Source organism: Odocoileus virginianus, chromosome 23, assembly GCF_023699985.2.
Source record: "Odocoileus virginianus isolate 20LAN1187 ecotype Illinois chromosome 23, Ovbor_1.2, whole genome shotgun sequence".
Classification (NCBI taxonomy): Eukaryota; Metazoa; Chordata; class Mammalia; order Artiodactyla; family Cervidae; genus Odocoileus; species Odocoileus virginianus.
In genome coordinates this window covers 48,842,702-48,859,570 of record NC_069696.1, presented here as the reverse complement: position 1 = coordinate 48,859,570, position 16,869 = coordinate 48,842,702, and the positions used below count along the sequence as shown (strand labels likewise).

The 16,869-nt window shown below is 39.4% G+C and overlaps 1 protein-coding gene across 6 annotated transcripts in view; it reads left to right on the top strand.

The window, feature by feature from the left end:
• ANO4 (anoctamin 4) overlaps nt 1-16,869 on the top strand; it is a 427,540-nt gene that overhangs the window by 223,891 nt on the left and 186,780 nt on the right. For 5 of the 6 annotated variants that reach the window (XM_070454083.1, XM_070454082.1, XM_070454086.1 and 2 more), the window contains one exon: nt 6,757-6,861. The exons of the other annotated variant lie outside the window; for it this stretch is intronic. In XM_070454083.1, the coding sequence (XP_070310184.1) occupies nt 6,757-6,861 (105 nt within the window). The remainder of the gene's footprint in view (nt 1-6,756; nt 6,862-16,869) is intronic. 6 annotated transcript variants of the gene reach the window in all.

The following is a 16,869-nucleotide window of genomic DNA, read 5'->3' as shown; positions in this document are numbered from 1 at the left end:
GCAGGAGACGCAAGAGACATGGCTTTGATCCCTGGGTTGGGAAGATCTCCTGGAGTAGGAAATAGAAACCCACACCAGTGTTCTTACCTGGAAAATTCCATGGACAGAGGAGCCTGGTGGGCTATAGCCCATGGGGTCACAGAGAGTCAGATACTACTTAGCAGGAGCATGAATACATTTAGAGAGAATTTTATGAAGAATCTTTTCACAATCATTTGAACACACAAAGTGAATGAAAAAAAGCTACATGAAGAAAACTGTTTCTGGGAAGAGTATTGTATTTTAATAGAATTTAGAACTGCATCTTCTGCCCAAGGCTATTTCAAATAGTTTTATATTTAAGAAAATAGCTTTATATTTAGGAGAGATTTAAATAACTACTAACTCAAGATCATACAACTATAACCAATGACGTCAGCCCTACCCCAACCTAAGATCTTAGTTGTGGTAGATAAGACAGTTAATCGTAAGCCTCTACTGTGCTTACTTAATCCCCAGAGCTAGAGATTAGAGACTGATATCCAAGGTGGACAGAGCCCTGGCTCTCATGAGGTTTGTTGTCTTGCAAGGCCATTCTGTTCACACATTCATCTCGAGCCCTTCTGTAGATGTATTGTGCAAGTTAAGAGAGTAAGCAACATTATAGTGATTTTGAAAGTGGCATGGTTTCTATTCTATAACCCCTCCTATTCCTGAGTTTCTCTCTTCCCTTCCTCTGCAAGAGTCCCTGTTGTCATAGCAACAGACCTCAGCCTCTAGGAGATTGGAAGACCCCCATGGAGCCCTGCCTAGACTTTTGCACAAATCATTCCTGCCATTTGGAGCTTTGCAGCTCTGGTTGCTAGGCCCTCTTAGCACAGGCAGTTTTTATAACTCAGGAGATCACTGTCTTGCCAATCTGGGAAACATAGAGGTAATTTTGCTGAAGGTCAGCCATTACTAACTGAAGCAATGGGATTATTATTTCCATTTTAGGCCTGAGAAACATCCACCTGCTGTTAGCTTAATGTTCTCCATTCATGATTTAGTCCAGAGTTGGGTCCTTAAAACTACTCCATGTTAATCATTAGAGGAAACATATTTAGCTTTTACAGTGACGAATGTGGATGAATCAATATGTGTATTTCAAATAACACAAAACCTAGCTTTCTTCTGTAAAAGAATGATCTTGCAGTATCACTAGATTTATGGTTAAGCAACACTAATAATGAAAGAGTGGGATTTGTATGTCTTTTTACAATAGCATGAATGAAGCATCTTCTGTTTTGAAGGTGTTTTAGCTTATGGTACACTGAATAGTATTTGGTAAGCACTATAAATGAAGAAAAACAGATGGAAAGTTTTTCCAGAACCAGTGGAATACCCCACATGTAAATCTAGAGTTTCCAATGTTAGAGTCCTCCAGAAGAATATGCTTTTTATATCACCTTGTTTTTGTTGCAAATATAAGATCACCTCTATTTGATTGAACAAAGAAGTTGAATTTTAAGTAATTTATTTAAAGCCAGTAAACAAAGGTGATAAAGTATTATAACTTGTAAACAGGTGGGTGAGGGGCAAGGGGTAGCAGCAGTAGTATAAGTTATATTGTCTTTATCATAGCAGAAAACTATGTAACCAACAGTTGACCCTTAAATAATGGGGTGGTGGTGGTGGTTAATCTGTGTATAATTAATTTATAACTGTATGTCCCAATCTGAGATTCCTTCACATCTATGGATTCAAACTTCTATCCCACTTAACCACTATTATGTATTGTAGTATTTACTCTTAAAAAATATTGCCATATAAGTGTACTTGTGCAGTTCTAGGGCCAACTGTATAAAATTGATCAAGAAACAAGTACACCCATGGAGAGGTCCAAAGGAAGTAAAAACAGAAACTCTTAAAAGAGATTGGAATCGGGGAATAGGATTGGGATTGAAAAAAGGATAACTATCTATTGTTGATTTTCATTCTAAGCCGTTTGGTATTTGAAGGTTTTCTTTATTATTTGACAAAAATTTTAAAGATTTTACTGAAAAGAGCAAATGTATGATTTAGAATATGCCTTTCATAGTCATCTATAGATGACTATCAAGAGGTGTTAATGTTGTGGACAAGAAAGGGAAACGGGGACATTTTCTTAGTCTATATCTACTGCTGTTGCTCGTCATGTGAAATTGTAGTAAAAGAGCATTAACTGAGCAACTAATATCTTCAAGGCCTTGTCCTGAGTCCTGTAGGAGCTGAAAGGTGGATGCAGTTGGTGCCGAGCCTCCATCATGTTGCAGTGTAGTCAGAGGTGCTAGAATGAGAAGGAAATCCAGATGGGGAGGCCTAGGGACTCAGACTTGTCTGTGTCTACATGGTGCTACACACTTTACCTAATTTTTTATGGAAAACATGTACTGTAAAAAAGATAAAGTATAGATAACTGCATGGGTTTAGTGAGTGGGAAATGGTATTTACTTGTTAGGATCAGGAAACGGCTTGAGATGTAGAACATTCAGGATGGGTCCTAAAAGTGGAAGGAATTTCTATAGACAGGAATGGGATGGGAGAGACATCAACATACTTGCTAATTGAGAAGCTCATATTTGAAGCTTTGAGGGGGAGTTCCTTTAGCATATAAGAATTGAGCTAAATTCCCCAAACTGCTGCTGCGGCTGCTAAGTCACATCAGACGTGTCTGACTCTGTGCGACCCCATAGACGGCAGCCCACCGGGCTCCCCCATCTCTGGGATTCTCCAGGCAAGAACACTGGAGTGGGTTGCCATTTCCTTCTCCAGTGCATGAAAGTGAAAAATGAAAGTGAAGTCGCTCAGTTGTGTCTGACTCTTGGCGACCCCATGGACTGCAGCCTACCAGGCTCCTCCGTCCATGGGGTTTTCCAGGCAAGAGTACTGGAGTGGGGTGCCATTGCCTTCTCCGAATTCCCCGTAAGCTAGGTACAAATCTAAAATGAGTTTTTAAGATGTTTCCTCAGCTGAAGATGTTTTATTAAATGTGTTATCAAGGTTGCTTTTTATTGAAATTGATTTCCACTTCACTCATACTACAGATCACAGTTAAGATTTTAATATAATCACTCCTGTCAATTCAGTGTGAGAAAAGATAAAGGCAAATTTGAAGATCACATGAATTTTGTAGCTACTTTTGATGTTTAGAATTTGTTTAGTAGGTTCTCCACAACTTCAGGGTAACTTTTTAGCTTCCCTCTAGAAGGTAACATGTTTACTTTTCTTGGGATTGACTTAGTTACGTGTCAGTTACTGAGCCCTTCAGTTTGGAACTGCAACATCTTCACCCTCTTGCCTGGTTTTCTCAGAGTTTTGTGTTTGGACTCAAAGTCAGAGACATCCATGACCATAGGAAGGAGTCCAGTTCTCAACTTTTAGAAATCCACCAGTGCTACAGGATTAACAATAAATAATCAAATATCAGAAGTCCAAAGTAGACACACAACTTCCTGTATATTGAAGTTATTCAGTCTGTTTCACTTGGGCAGTATGTGCTAAAGATGAAGATTGTCACCTTGAAGGATTCATTTGAAAATATCCTTGTACAGTGATCACTCTCCATTTAGGAAAGCTTACAAAAGTTCTTATTTTACAGCATTCCCTATTACATCATCTTAGACTTTAGTGCGTGACTTACTGCCAGAAATTCCACAGCATTATATTTTAAGAAAGTGTATTTTGTATTTCTTTGAGAGCAAAGGAATAAAAAGGCCTTGTATTTTAGGGATTCTAAATGCAATCCTAATGTTTACTATGAAGAGAGTGTTGCATCTTTTAATTTAGAGCTATCTGACTTATACAGGTTAAGAATTGTACTCATTTAGAAAATCTCTTATTAAATTAGTCCCTTAATGGTTTAACATCCATAGTTTGTCTTGAATTCTGAATTTTAAATGCTGAATATCCTTTGCTGCCACAATCTGAATTTTAAATAACTTTAAAACTAAAATATGCTGCTTATTGTGAAAAACATAGGAAAGATAATGAATAAAACCAAAAATACCCATCATTTCTCAGCTCTGAGAGCTTCTATACCCAATGGAGTATTTCTTCCTTTTTCTAATCAGATAAAAAAGTGTGGTTTTTAGTATGCTTGAGACATCTATGTATTTATCTGTATGCTTGTATCTACTTTTTTCTTTTCCATGTTTTTAATATTCTTTAAAGACAGACTTTGATCTGAATGCCTTTTTATGTTGCTTCTTTTGTGACTTCCTATGCTCCTACCTGTCCTCTAACAAAAATTTATTAAAAATTATGGAATTTTAGTTATGAAAAATTATAATTATTTAATTTATTTAATAGTCACAACTACTACTTGATGAGTTTATGAACTCCTCTGACAGATACCAAGTAAATAAATTGGGCTTATGTTTATCAGTCTACCTTTAGAAGTCATTTGCTTCTTAGGTTATGTAATGACTTTGGTCCTGGTCCAGAGTCCTGAATATTGGTATATCCTGAACTATTGGAATTCAATAAAAAGTGGTAAATGTTCTCATTTCTAGCAGCCTGCATTTGTGACTGCTTGGATATGAGTAGTTTTAAAGACTAGTTAAGAACATGAGTTGGTATTATGTTTTTACAACTTAGTAACATTTTTGGGTAAATTACTATTTCTCACTGCATCTCCTTTTCAAGGTTAGAGTTAAAACTAAGTGAGATAACAAAGTAAGTGGCACAGAGTCTGGCTGAAAAGTAGTATTGAATATTCTTTTTTTTTTCTTTCTGTCGATGTCATTGTGAGGTCTTTGGGTCTCTGGTTATTGAGCACAGTGATTAGCCTAAGCAGAGGTTGAAAAGCATCAGAACTTTATCCTCCCCATTCAAGGTAGCTGACCATGGGAGGGAAGGAAGCAGATAGTGCATTCAAATTCTAGACCAGCAGGAAGACATCTTTGTTTTTTCTATCGAGAGGCTTAATCTCACAGGTAGCTTCAGACTTTGTAATGAGGCGACTGCTCGCACGCACTTAAAAATTCACCGCTATGTCTGCGTTGCTGGACTATCACTTAAATGCATGCTGGTCCCAAATAATTGACTTATGGATTCCTTCTCATTCCTCAATAGCTAGGCAGTTCCTGTAGAAACCTATAAGAACTACCTGTAGTTGCTTTAATAAATCTATAGTTTAATAAACCTGTAGTTGCTCTAATAAACATAATGGATGGTAAGCGTAATGGCCAATGCAGGAACGTCCACATAGCATTGAAGACCCAGCACTGCCAAAAGTAAACATATAAATAAAATTCTAAAAAGAAAAGAGTAGTGGCTTCCATTTACTGAGTGCTGTGTGACAACTAAGAACTCTTCATGCTTTACCTCATTTAGTCTTCATTGCTGTTCATGCACCTGTTACTGTCACCCCTGTTTCATCAATGAGAACCTGAGGTCTAGAGACATTCAGTGTTTCCTGAATAAGAATGTGAATGCTGGTTTGTGGCCTTTGTTTCGTAAGTACCGCATAACCTTGTTAATGCGTTCCGTCTACTTTAGTTGTAATAGACACTGTTCTAAGTGATGGATTACAGCATGCAGACAAAAGTTCCTGCTCTCCTAAAACTCACCTTTCTATTATAGTTAGCTGCTCAGTCGTGTCTGACTCTTTGCAACCCCGTGGACTGTAGCCCACCAGGGCCCTCTGTCTATGGAATTCTCCAGGCACAAATACTGGAGTGGGTTGCCATTTCCTTCTCCAGGGATCTTCCCAACCCAGGGACTGAACCTGGGTCTCCTGCATTCCGGGGCTATTCTTTACCATCTGAGCCACCAGGGAAGCCCGCTATAGTTACTTGTGTCCATTTCCCTCCCAGAATGAATACTGTTATAAGATAGTAACTGTGTCTTATTCTTTTTGAGTTTTAGGGATATAATTAAAGTTTTAATTCAAAGCTGAGACTAATTACTGGGCCTATGAAAGAATTATTTCTACAAAAATTTTGGAAGCTAGAGTGTGCCCCATTCTGTTTATCAGGCTCTCTGTTTATTTTAGCACTAATGTTTAGCCCTACCAGACTCATCCAATTCTTACCATTTATTTTAAGAAGCATTTAGAGGTTTATTATTGTTAACAGTAAAGCTACTTTTTGATATCTTGGTTTCTTTGACTTCCTTCAGGGATCTATAGGTGTGCAAAGCAACATAAAAAACTACTTTCTTTAGAACACACCAAAAATACCTCTGGCAAACCTAGTTCAAGAGCCTTAACTACTTCATAGAACAAATTATAAAATTCTGGTATAATTGAAAAGTAAATGATAATAGCAGGGTAAGTCCAACTGTGAAAAAATTGATATCTTTTTTCTGTGATATCAGGAATATTGAATCCTGTCTTTTGGATAAATTACTATCATTTTAAGAAAAATGGTCTCACAAATTGTTAGTGTGGAATGTTCTGTTTTAACCATGTAGAAGCTGAGAATAATTTTAAGTGTCCTTGGGTGGAGGTCAGCATGCTATATTCCCCATCTAGAAATCATCCATAAATTCTATGAAGTAGGTGGTATTTTAATAAAGTAATTGCCTTATTTTTGCCTTGGAAATACAATTAAACTTTTTTGGTCCCATAAGAGGCAAATGGCTGATAATGTTGCTCATTTTTAAGAAGTCATTTGTCCAAGTGGGAGGATCCATTGGCAAACCAGCTGGCTGTTGGCTGTTCATTTAGATTTTGACATTACTTCTCCTTGGGACCCTGATGCTGGACTGTCTGATAACCAGTGCAAACTCCAAGAATATCTTTCGTTTCTCTAGAAGGAGGTGTGGATTTGCAAAGCTACCAGCTGGATATGCAAATACTACCTGACGGGCCAAGGAGTGATGTGGACTTTTCAGAGATTCTTAATGCAATACAAGAAAGTAAGTTTCACTCCAATTTTAAATTCACCATGAAAGGAGAAACCATTATAGTACTTGGGAGGGGTAATAAAACTAGAAACCTTAGATGCCAAGCTTTAAAATAAAATCATGTCTTAAAAGAGATACTACGTAAAATAATTTTGAGACCAGAAGAGATGATTAGTGAAATGCCAATGTGATTTGTGAAACTGAGCTGCATAGTACTGGGGTCTTTGATGAAGCCTGGTAGGAAAACTAGAGGGATTATAAAATCTTAGTATGCTATAATATTTAGTAAATCACTGGGCCTTATAATTTTTTAGATTCCTTGATTAATCATAATCAAAGAAAAATATTTAAGACACCAGAATAATAGTCCTTCTCTCAAGTATCAGTAGTAGGAAGTGTGTTGATGCAGTAAACCAGAATCAGGAATTTATTCTTCAAAATGGGTCTATGAAGTCATCGATGCAGTGCTGTGACCAAGAAGTGAATTCCTCTTTTCTAAGCATTTTGATTAATCAGGGTGTACTCTTCTTTCTCTGTTTTGTGTTACATAGTTTTCATCAAGAACTTTATCATAATCAATGCATTTGCTCAAGTTACAGATTTAGCATTGAGGGTGGGGGATGTGGTATCACAAACTAACTCATTAGCATTTGTGTTTCACTATCAGAGCTCTAATTCTTGGTAATTATGCTCCTCTTTCAATATCAAATAGTGTTATTTAATACTGGATTTGAAGGGTTCAGATCTGCGATTTTTGCTACTTTGAGTTTTGTGACATTGCATTTCTCTGCAATGAAATACAGATTTCTAAATTATATTTCTGTTTCTCTATTTTCTTATGAACAGTTTTATGCATTTTAATTATGTTTATACTCTTTTGTCATTAAATTACCCCCAGATCTTATGAGATAATTAATATATCCACTTCACAAGAAGGACAGTTTAGGATGGAAGAAGGTCAGTGCCAATGTCAATAAGATAAATAGTAGAGACCAACTTAGAAAGGAGGGTTTCCACCTTCCTTTAATTCTTTCAGTAATGTGTTCAGTAAACACCGAGGTGGGAAGGGGCTGGAATTGAAGATGAGACTACTTCCAAGAGAAATCTTTTAATGAAAACTTAAAAGGACCAAGTATTTGTTCTGGATGGGGAATCCCTTCATACTCAGTTGCTGAATAAAAGAGAAAAAATTTCCCCAGGAGAATAAAAATCAAATTAGTAGACATTGGAGAGAAATTGACTTTTCACGGAAAGTTATAAAGTTATGTAATTACTTCATTTGATTGAAAGATGATAGATTACACGTTGCTGAAAGGATTATTTTCTAATAAATTATGAACATTGGTTTCTGTGCAAGTGCAGGCAATGGACTTGAACTTTTTAGGGCTGAATGAGCTTCTGTCAAAGTGAACTAAGTGTTCATAAAACCATTTTTATAGTATTTTTTGTTAGCACATCTTAGTAGAAACTCACTTGTTTATGATGTTAACCATTTTATAGTTTAGAATGATGATCCCTCTGTGAACAGAAGAGTATAAGTTTGTGAGTACTTAATATTTAAATTTAAAAATAAGAAAAAAGAAATATTATTTCATTTTAACACAATTTTTATAGGTTTAAGAATCTTCCAATGTTTGAGAATTTAATCTTTATTTTCTTGTTTAAAAAGCAAAGTTTTATGCTAAGTAGGTTTGGGAAGCTTCCCACACAGTCTGGGGCATCTCTGGTGAGAAAGATTTGGGCCATTTATCTACCTTCAATCTCTAACTAGAGACTCCAAATATGATTCATATGTTTAACCAGGTCATTGAAATTTCTGAGTCTAAAATCACATAGTGTGGTTCTTCAAGGGACTGTGCCTTAGATGATTATTTATAGAAATCTTTGAGAGACTGACATATAAAAAATGTAAAAAAGATAGGATTTGAACATCAGTAAAACTCATTGTCTACTACAAACATATTAATTGGGACTAACAGGATGATGGAAAGATTTCACTGTTTCTTAGGATTTTGTGGACATATTTGTATGATCTTCAAGATTGGGCTAGAACACTGTGTGTGTGTGTGTGTGTGTGTGTGTGTGCATACCCACAAGTTTCAAATATTTCTTCAATGTCTTAGCAGTCATCATAAGTGCTCTCCCTTAACTGTCTCTTGTCTTTATTAAAATGGTCATAAGTAATAGTAGATACTTTTGTCTTCATTTTAAAAGTGCATATACATCCTGAGACTGTATGATTATATGATAGAGTCAGTATTTCCTTGGGTGTCTGCCCTTGTTGTGCTAAATAAAAAGTGAAATAATAATGATTAGGAAAAAATGAACTACTTTGGATTTTTACAGTTTTATTCTTGTGTTACATCTTGATGCAAGAATTCCTTCACCATGCTTCTATGTTGTAAAATCCATTTGCAATTTTTCCTGTTGCTTTTGCCCTAAATATAGCTTCATCTGTTCAAAACAAGATGTCTCAGAGTGGCTAACCATCCATAAGTTGTTTTTCAACTTCCCTCATATCAGATGTATGGCTTATAAGGAAGGAAAGACTTATTTTATCCATCCTTTCTTGTATCCGTCTCACCTGTCATATGCTAGCCACTGTGCTAGGCAGAATACTTTAAAGCAGTGGTGAACCTTTTTGGTGCACAGTTCAAGTCAGGAAAAATTTTCTCTTATTCAAAATGAAAGGCAACCTCGTTACTTTGTAGTAGGAGAGCATTTATATTTGGTGGTCTAATGTAAAGGGATATTTGTGTTTGAGTGTGTGTTTTCTCATTGATGTTGTTTTTCCCTCCCTTTTTACTCTCGCCATTCACTCCCCATCCCAACATAGCAGCCAGGTCCGTTGAGTGCCTTTGTTTCAACAGAGTTCTGTGTTACCTAAATTTCCTGCCTTTTGGTATCTGAAAGCCTGAGATTCTAAGTGCTTGAGGCTTAGATAGGAGGAGAGGGAAGGAGAGAGGAAGGGAGGGAGGAGGCAGAGAGAGGAGATGAGAATTTCCTAAGACCAGTTAGCTCCCTTGGAGTATCCTGCAGAGGTAGCATGGCTCCTTGCAGGTGGGTGGGAAGACAGAGAATGCTGCGTTGTGTACCTTGGGCGACTGCACGTGGGCCCTCTGAACTGCCAGCCATGACTGAGAGTCTCCAGCCCGAGGAAGGAGCAGATCCTTCAGTGGTCAGGGAATTTGGAGGCTCTGGGAAAGCAGGAGTCTCATCGTCCCATTTCTTTGTCATATACCTGGTGCCTTGAGCAGAGTGTGGAGTGTGGGTATTGCTGTTCAGTTGCTAAGTCGTGTCCAACTCTCTGCAACCCCATGGACTGCAGCACCGCAGGCTCCTCTGTCCCTCCCTCTCTCTCCTGGGGTTGGCTCAAACTCATGTCCACTGAGTCGATGATGTTATCGGACTGTCTCATCTCTGCCTCCCCCTTGCTCAGTAAATTTTATTAACACCTTAGTGAATGAATTCCACTGTAGACTCACACAGGAGACAGCTCAGCAGTAGCCAGTGTGGCCTGGAGACCCGAGTCATCCCAGCAGATGTTCTGCCATCTGTAAAACCTCTGGAACCTTTGTGCGGTTCTGGATATCTGAGGGAGAGGCATGGGAATGTCAGCAGTGACTGAAATGAAACTGGCCACTGCAGACGGGTTCTTTGAACTCTCAGATGGGAAACCCGTGGATATAGAAGACCAACACTATACAGACTCTGGCGACTCTTGAGTGGCATCCATACCCTGGCAGACTTGATTGTGACATAGTCCATTAGATTCTAATCAACTTGGGAGGGAAAGAGTTTGGAAGGAGAACTGGGAGGCTTTAAGGGTTATTGGGTGATTGTTATGCTGTGAAGTGAAGTGGAAGTCACTCAGTCATGTTGAACTCTTTGCAACCCCACGGACTATACAGCCCATGGAATTCTCCAGGCCAGAATACTGCAGTGGGTAGCCTTTCCCTTCTCCAGGGGATCTTCCCAACCAAGAGACTGAACCCAGGTCTCCCACATTGCAGGAGGATTCTTTACCAGCTGAGCCACCAGGGAAGCCCAGGAATACTGCAGTGGGCAGCCTATCCCTTCTCCAGCGGATCTTCCCGACCCAGGAATCAATCCTGGGTCTCCTGCATCGCAGGCGGATTCTTTACAGCTGAGCTACCGGGAAGACCTTTATGCCTGCAGTGTCCCTATGCAATCATAAAGCTCTTCCCAGATTGGTGATGCTCTTGCTCTGTGGGTGAGGAGAGTCATTTCTCAGTGACATCCAGTGAGTCATTCTCAATCCACTTTCTTGCACCCTGCTTTACCATTGTATCTTTAATTCATATGGCCATGCTGTTGCAACGGGGAAGATGAGGGAGAGGAAGGAACTGATAGGTGTTAGACATCAAGTAAGGCAACTATGTGTGTTATTTTGTTTAGTCTTAAACTCTTTTTGCCCTAATTTCCGTATCAGTGAAAGGGAGGTAGTTATAGACAACCTGCAAAGCCTTTAGTGCTTGGCACACAGTAAGCACTGTGGACTTACTGGTGGCCACCTTCTTCATTCCTTGCAGCAGTTCTCTCTGGTACATTGTATTATTTCCACTTAAATTAAAGCTTGAACAAGTTACAGAATCCAATCAAATAGCAAGTGGGAGGACTAGTGTTTGAACTCAGGTTTGTCTCAATCCAAAACTCATGTTCTTTCCAGAGAAGGGGCAGTTATGGTCAGTAGACTTTAGGATTTCTAATGCAGACCATCACTGACCTTGTTTCTAGGTGTGAAAAGGGAACCCCGGCTATTGAGCAGAGCGTGGATTAGGTCCACAGTTCTTCTCTAAATAGCATGTGCAGAGTTAAAAGAGGTGCCATCATTAGACACCTTGTTATCTAATGACCGAAGTGTCTGTCCGTTCTTTAGAATGGAGTGGCGGTGTGAAGAGCTCTTCGTGAGAAATGTGCTGTCTCGGGAGCGACTTAATGATCTGGGCCCCGTTACAGAGTGTGCCGTGGGTGCCCCATGCTGTTGTGTGTGCTCTGGTTTAAAAACGGTGTCTTTACAAAGCCAGGAAATGCCAATGGAAGAAAATTCAATAACCACACATTTTTAAAAAATCTCATGACTTGTGTGTTGTTGTTGTTTATTAAAAACATAGTGAATCTTAAAGTCTTTCAAGTCAATTTTTCAGGAAGGAAAAAAAAAAAAAGCCAGCTCTCAGATCTGTAACTATTAGGACTCCAGCTTTCTTATCCCAGTTTTTGTTTGGGGAAGTGATAACATACCCATTTAATTGTTGCCTAATACACTCGTGGAGGTATCCAAACTTTTTAAAGCTGCAGAATCTGTTATTTTGTCCCTAATATATTTTTATGTATATTATCAGTGTTTAGGACAGATAACTGAGCTATTTGGAGTTGGTGGGGGTAAAAGGTGTAGGACTTTCCCACTCAGCTTCCTTTCTGCCCCTTCCATGGCCCCTGAAGTTCCTCCAAAGAATCCTGGGGCTCCAGGGAACACACTTTGAAAACCGCTGGCCTGTTAGGAAGGAATAAAGCCAGCTAAGGAAGGATTTATGTCCTTTCCAATTATTTATTTTGAATTTTCTAAATTAGACCCTCTTCTTCTTGGTTCACCAGGCAGCCTCTGCCTTCGGGCTGTTACCAAATTCATTTGAAGAGTAATGAACATCTAGAGGGTCCTAGGCTTGCTGGTGCCATATAAATGCAAAGCAATGTTTGGTTTTTAAAATTCCAGGGCTCAAAGCTGTGCTGTGCGGCTGTGTGTTTTCCTGGATTTTTAAAAGCATTTAGTTTGATCTATTTGTTAAATTTTTTAAAAGCGTCAGACTTGTCGGGCTACAGCTGTGAAGTCTAGCTTCATTCAGATCAGTGTTAAAATTGTGACAAGATTTGCTGGTGAAATGACTTCCTGTTCTTAAAAACCAAACAGAATTTAAGAAGAGTAGAATGCCTTCTACAAAAACAAGGAGCTGGCTGGAAACAGCCTCCATTTGGGAGTCAGAACTGGGTTGGAATTCATCTCTGTCACTTATGAGCTGTGTGAGCATACTTAGCATCTTTGAACCTGGCTTCTTTCTCTTACTACCTACCTGTCTCGCAAGGTGTTCTGAAGATAGAGGGAGAAAACAGACCTCAGAATTCTTCATACACAGTCAGCTGTGAGTAAATCGTAGTCCCTTCCCACTTCCTTCCTATTTGACCTCTGAATTCAAGAGAAAAACGGATTCTAGCAAGTAATGGCACTGAGGTAGTTAGAATAAGGGCGGGAAAGGCAACTGATATAATCTTAAGCTAGCTTTTATTTATTTTAAAATGGGCATTGAGCACCTCCTATTTGCTAGCCCTTGTGTCAAGTTTGGAGCTATCTTGGGCCTTCATCTGAAAGGGACTCTAGATGTATAGATGAGCTGGTTATAAAACAGCCAGGTCAGTGTTCAAACTGAGACATGAACAATTTTTTTTATTATTCTAAATTATTCCTGGAGGTGTCCTTTTTTAAATTTTCTAATGAGGCTATGAGGTCAGTATATAATACCTTCAGAATTCCGAGTATCAGATGTAATCATTTGGAACTCTGGATAAAAATATCAATAGTGTAATGAACTGACACTCTGCAGAACAAATATAGAAACTCAGATTATACTGCACACAGCCCTTTCATGTCTTCTTCAGTGACCTATAATTTCACTTTATTTTCTCTGCCTCAGAAAGTGCCAAGATTAAAGTACTCGTGAACTATAATGCTAAGGTGAGTTTTTTTTTTTTGAAAGAGCGATGAGTTGAACTATTTGATATTTTGGGTATTTATTTCTTCCTCTCTTTTAGATTGTTTCTAACACAGTCTAAAATAAACATTTGCTGTGTTTTTCCAATTGCCTTTGTAGCATTGATTCCTCAAGTTCATCCTCTTGTCTGGAAGCATGAGGCTGTCTCCTTATGTCTTGGTCATGTTTATACCTTCAGCACCTAAGCTGCGTGTTGGTTCAATGAGCAAGTGGCAGAAGATAAGCAATTCATTTGTTTGTTTTAACCCTTGCCATATGTTTGCAGTCTCTTTTCCCAAGAGAGTTGAGTTAATATACAAATGATTTTCACTGAAAGAATAACTGAAATAATTGCAAATATTTGATAGATTCTGTACCACTGTGGCAAATTTGCCCTCCCATCACATGAGGGAGGTCAGGATCTCCCTCCTTCCTGGTCCTCTGCCTTCTCTGATCTGCTTCCATTCTGGGCGAATAGAACAAGCCAGCCCTCCGAAATCTTTCTCCTGGCTGCCTTTGTTGCTTGACTCAGAGTCAATAGCTGATTTTTGGTCTCCCAGGCAATTTCAGTTTCTTGGCCCTTGTTTAGTTGTTCAATGTAAGTCCCTGCTATTTAGTTCCTGGGTCTCAGTAGGATAAGCGCCTGCTTTTTGCAAGAGAGAGTCGTTTGGGTATCTTTGTTGCTTTCCCAAATATGCGGTGTCTGTATGCCAGAACCCATGTTACCTGCCCAGTCCTGTTCACAGGGCCCTTCTGAGTCTCTGTACAATGCAGGTCCGTATTTGATTAGAATAGAATTTTTGCATTCCCTCTCTCTCTTTTCTCCCTCCCTCTCCCCTTTCCCTCCCCCTCCCTTCCTCCCTCTCTCATCATTCTTAATTGACTCCTCAGAACATTTGGCTCTCTTTCTTATTTAATGAGCCTAATCACAGAATTCAACCGGGCAGATAATTATCAAACATTTCTTAATTTCAGAAACAATGTATGAGGGAGGCGATGGGATGTATTAACAAGTGACCTTGTTTGGATGAAGAGGCGCTTTGTCACGTCTGTCCCAGAGCGGGGAGAGGTCCTGCTTCTGCCTTGGCTGGACCATGAGCTCTTGGAGGGCGGGGGTCCTGCCTGTCGCCAGTACTTGAGCCCCAGTTTCTGGATAGTGTCGATTTCGATAAATACTTACTGAATGAATAGATTTCTAAACACTGGTTAACTTCACAGTTGGAGGTTATTTTCTTTAAAAGAATGAAAGTTCCTACCAAAGGAGATTTGCTCCTAAAACTTACATTGCAGTTAAAATGGATCTATCAGTGACCATGGTGAAATTCTGGTGAAGGACACATGTTTCTTCTGTCTTCTGTGGAGTCTTTACATGTCCTGCAGTCTTCTTACTGATCACGTGCTTAGCTGAGCGTTTTCTGACGCTTCTGCATTTCTTATCTCGGCTGAAGCTCTTGAAATACTGGCAGGTGATAATGGTGCCTTCATATCGCTCATTCTCTCAAAACCAGAGACGTACTGATTTCCCTTGAGCACTCAGGTAGCATCAGTCCCATACTATTAATAGCTTCCAGACAGTAGTTCTGATGGGCAGCAGTAGAAGAGCAAAGGGCTTCTCTCCCTTTTCCCAGGTTAACTGGTCCCTCTAGAATAAAATAGCTGGACTTTTAATGCAATGCAGAACCTCTCAACCTCAGCACCAGTGACATTTGGGCTGGAGAACTCGCTACAAGGGCTGTTGTGTGTATTGTAGGATGTTTAGCAGCATCCCTGGATTCTTCCCACCAGACGTGACTGGCACCACCCTGTGAGAACGAATGCCTCCTAGACCATATGAGATGCCTTCAGGGTGACACTTTGGGGCCAGTTGAGAATCATAGATGTCAAAGGCTTTTTTGAACAGATTGTGCCAACACCAGAAGGTGATACTGGTGGAAGATAATCTGGTAATTTTCTATCTTGACAAAAGCATAGGATGAATGAATGAATATTCAAGTTTCTCCCCAACAAGGGCCAGTCACCATGATAAGAATCTCAGTGTCTGTCCTCTTTAGCTTCCCTCTCTATCTCACGTCTCATCCCAGTCCATCCCTCTGAACAACCACTCTAGCTTGTAAATGCTTGCTCTGCCTTTTTGTATTGATAATGCTAAAGTGCTGACTTAAGGTCCCAGTCTAAAATCGACAAACCCAACATTTCTTATGGATTTGCCATATGTCAGCCACCCTGCTTACATGTGCATTATCTCACATAATCTTCTTAGTCACCCTTAGAGAAGGTTTCTATACCTGTCTCACCAGTGAGGAAATGGGAGCACAAATTCACACAGCTAAGGGGTGGAGTTTGAAATAGTAATCAGGTCTTCCCATGTTAAAAGAATATTTTGATCCTATTCAGATATAACCAGTAGAAAATCATCATTATCTCCTTGAAAATTTAATCAGTATCTACTTGAAATGATGGAGCTCCTGGCTTGTAAAAGTTGCATTAGGAGAAACATATATGCACGGTCCCAGAGTCATAGAACAGTGAAGAAAAATACTGTCACACATCATTAGACAGTAACCACTTTGAGGTCATTCTGTGTGGGTGCATGCAAAGTCGCTTCAGTCATGTTCAATTTTTTGCGACCCCATGGACCATAGTTCGCCAGGCTCCTCTGTCCTTGGGATTCTCCAGACATCCCGTGGAGGGTTGTGCTGCCCTCCTCCAGGGGATTTTCCCAACCCAGGGATTAAACTTGGCTCACTTACGTCTCATCTCCTACATTGGCTATTATTCAACAAAAATGAGTGGATGGCTTACTCCATGCCTGGATCTCTGTACACCAGTCAACAGAGACAGGGTCTCTGTTCTTTTGGAACTTAAGTTCTAATAGGGTAGACATCCAGCATTTAAGAAAACAAATGAATAAATAATTCAGACTGTGATACATGCTGGGAAGGAAATGAGCCGAGAGAGGAGATGGAAATGAGCCGAGAGAGGAGATGGAGGGTACCTGGGTGAAGGGCAGCTTCTTTACATCAGGGTGGTCAGGGAAGTGGTCTTTGACCTTGACATCTCCCACAGCACCTCCCACAACATGCTTCCTCAAAAATGTCAGTGCTTCTACTTGAGCACCTGATCCAGTGTAGATGCTCTTAAGCCTTGGTTGTATGAAAAGACCTTGATGTTTTTCATTTGTAGCCTCAAAGCCTAAAAACCTCTAGTAAGTGTATTAATTCCTTTTTTTTTTGCTGCTGTAACAAATTACCACAAA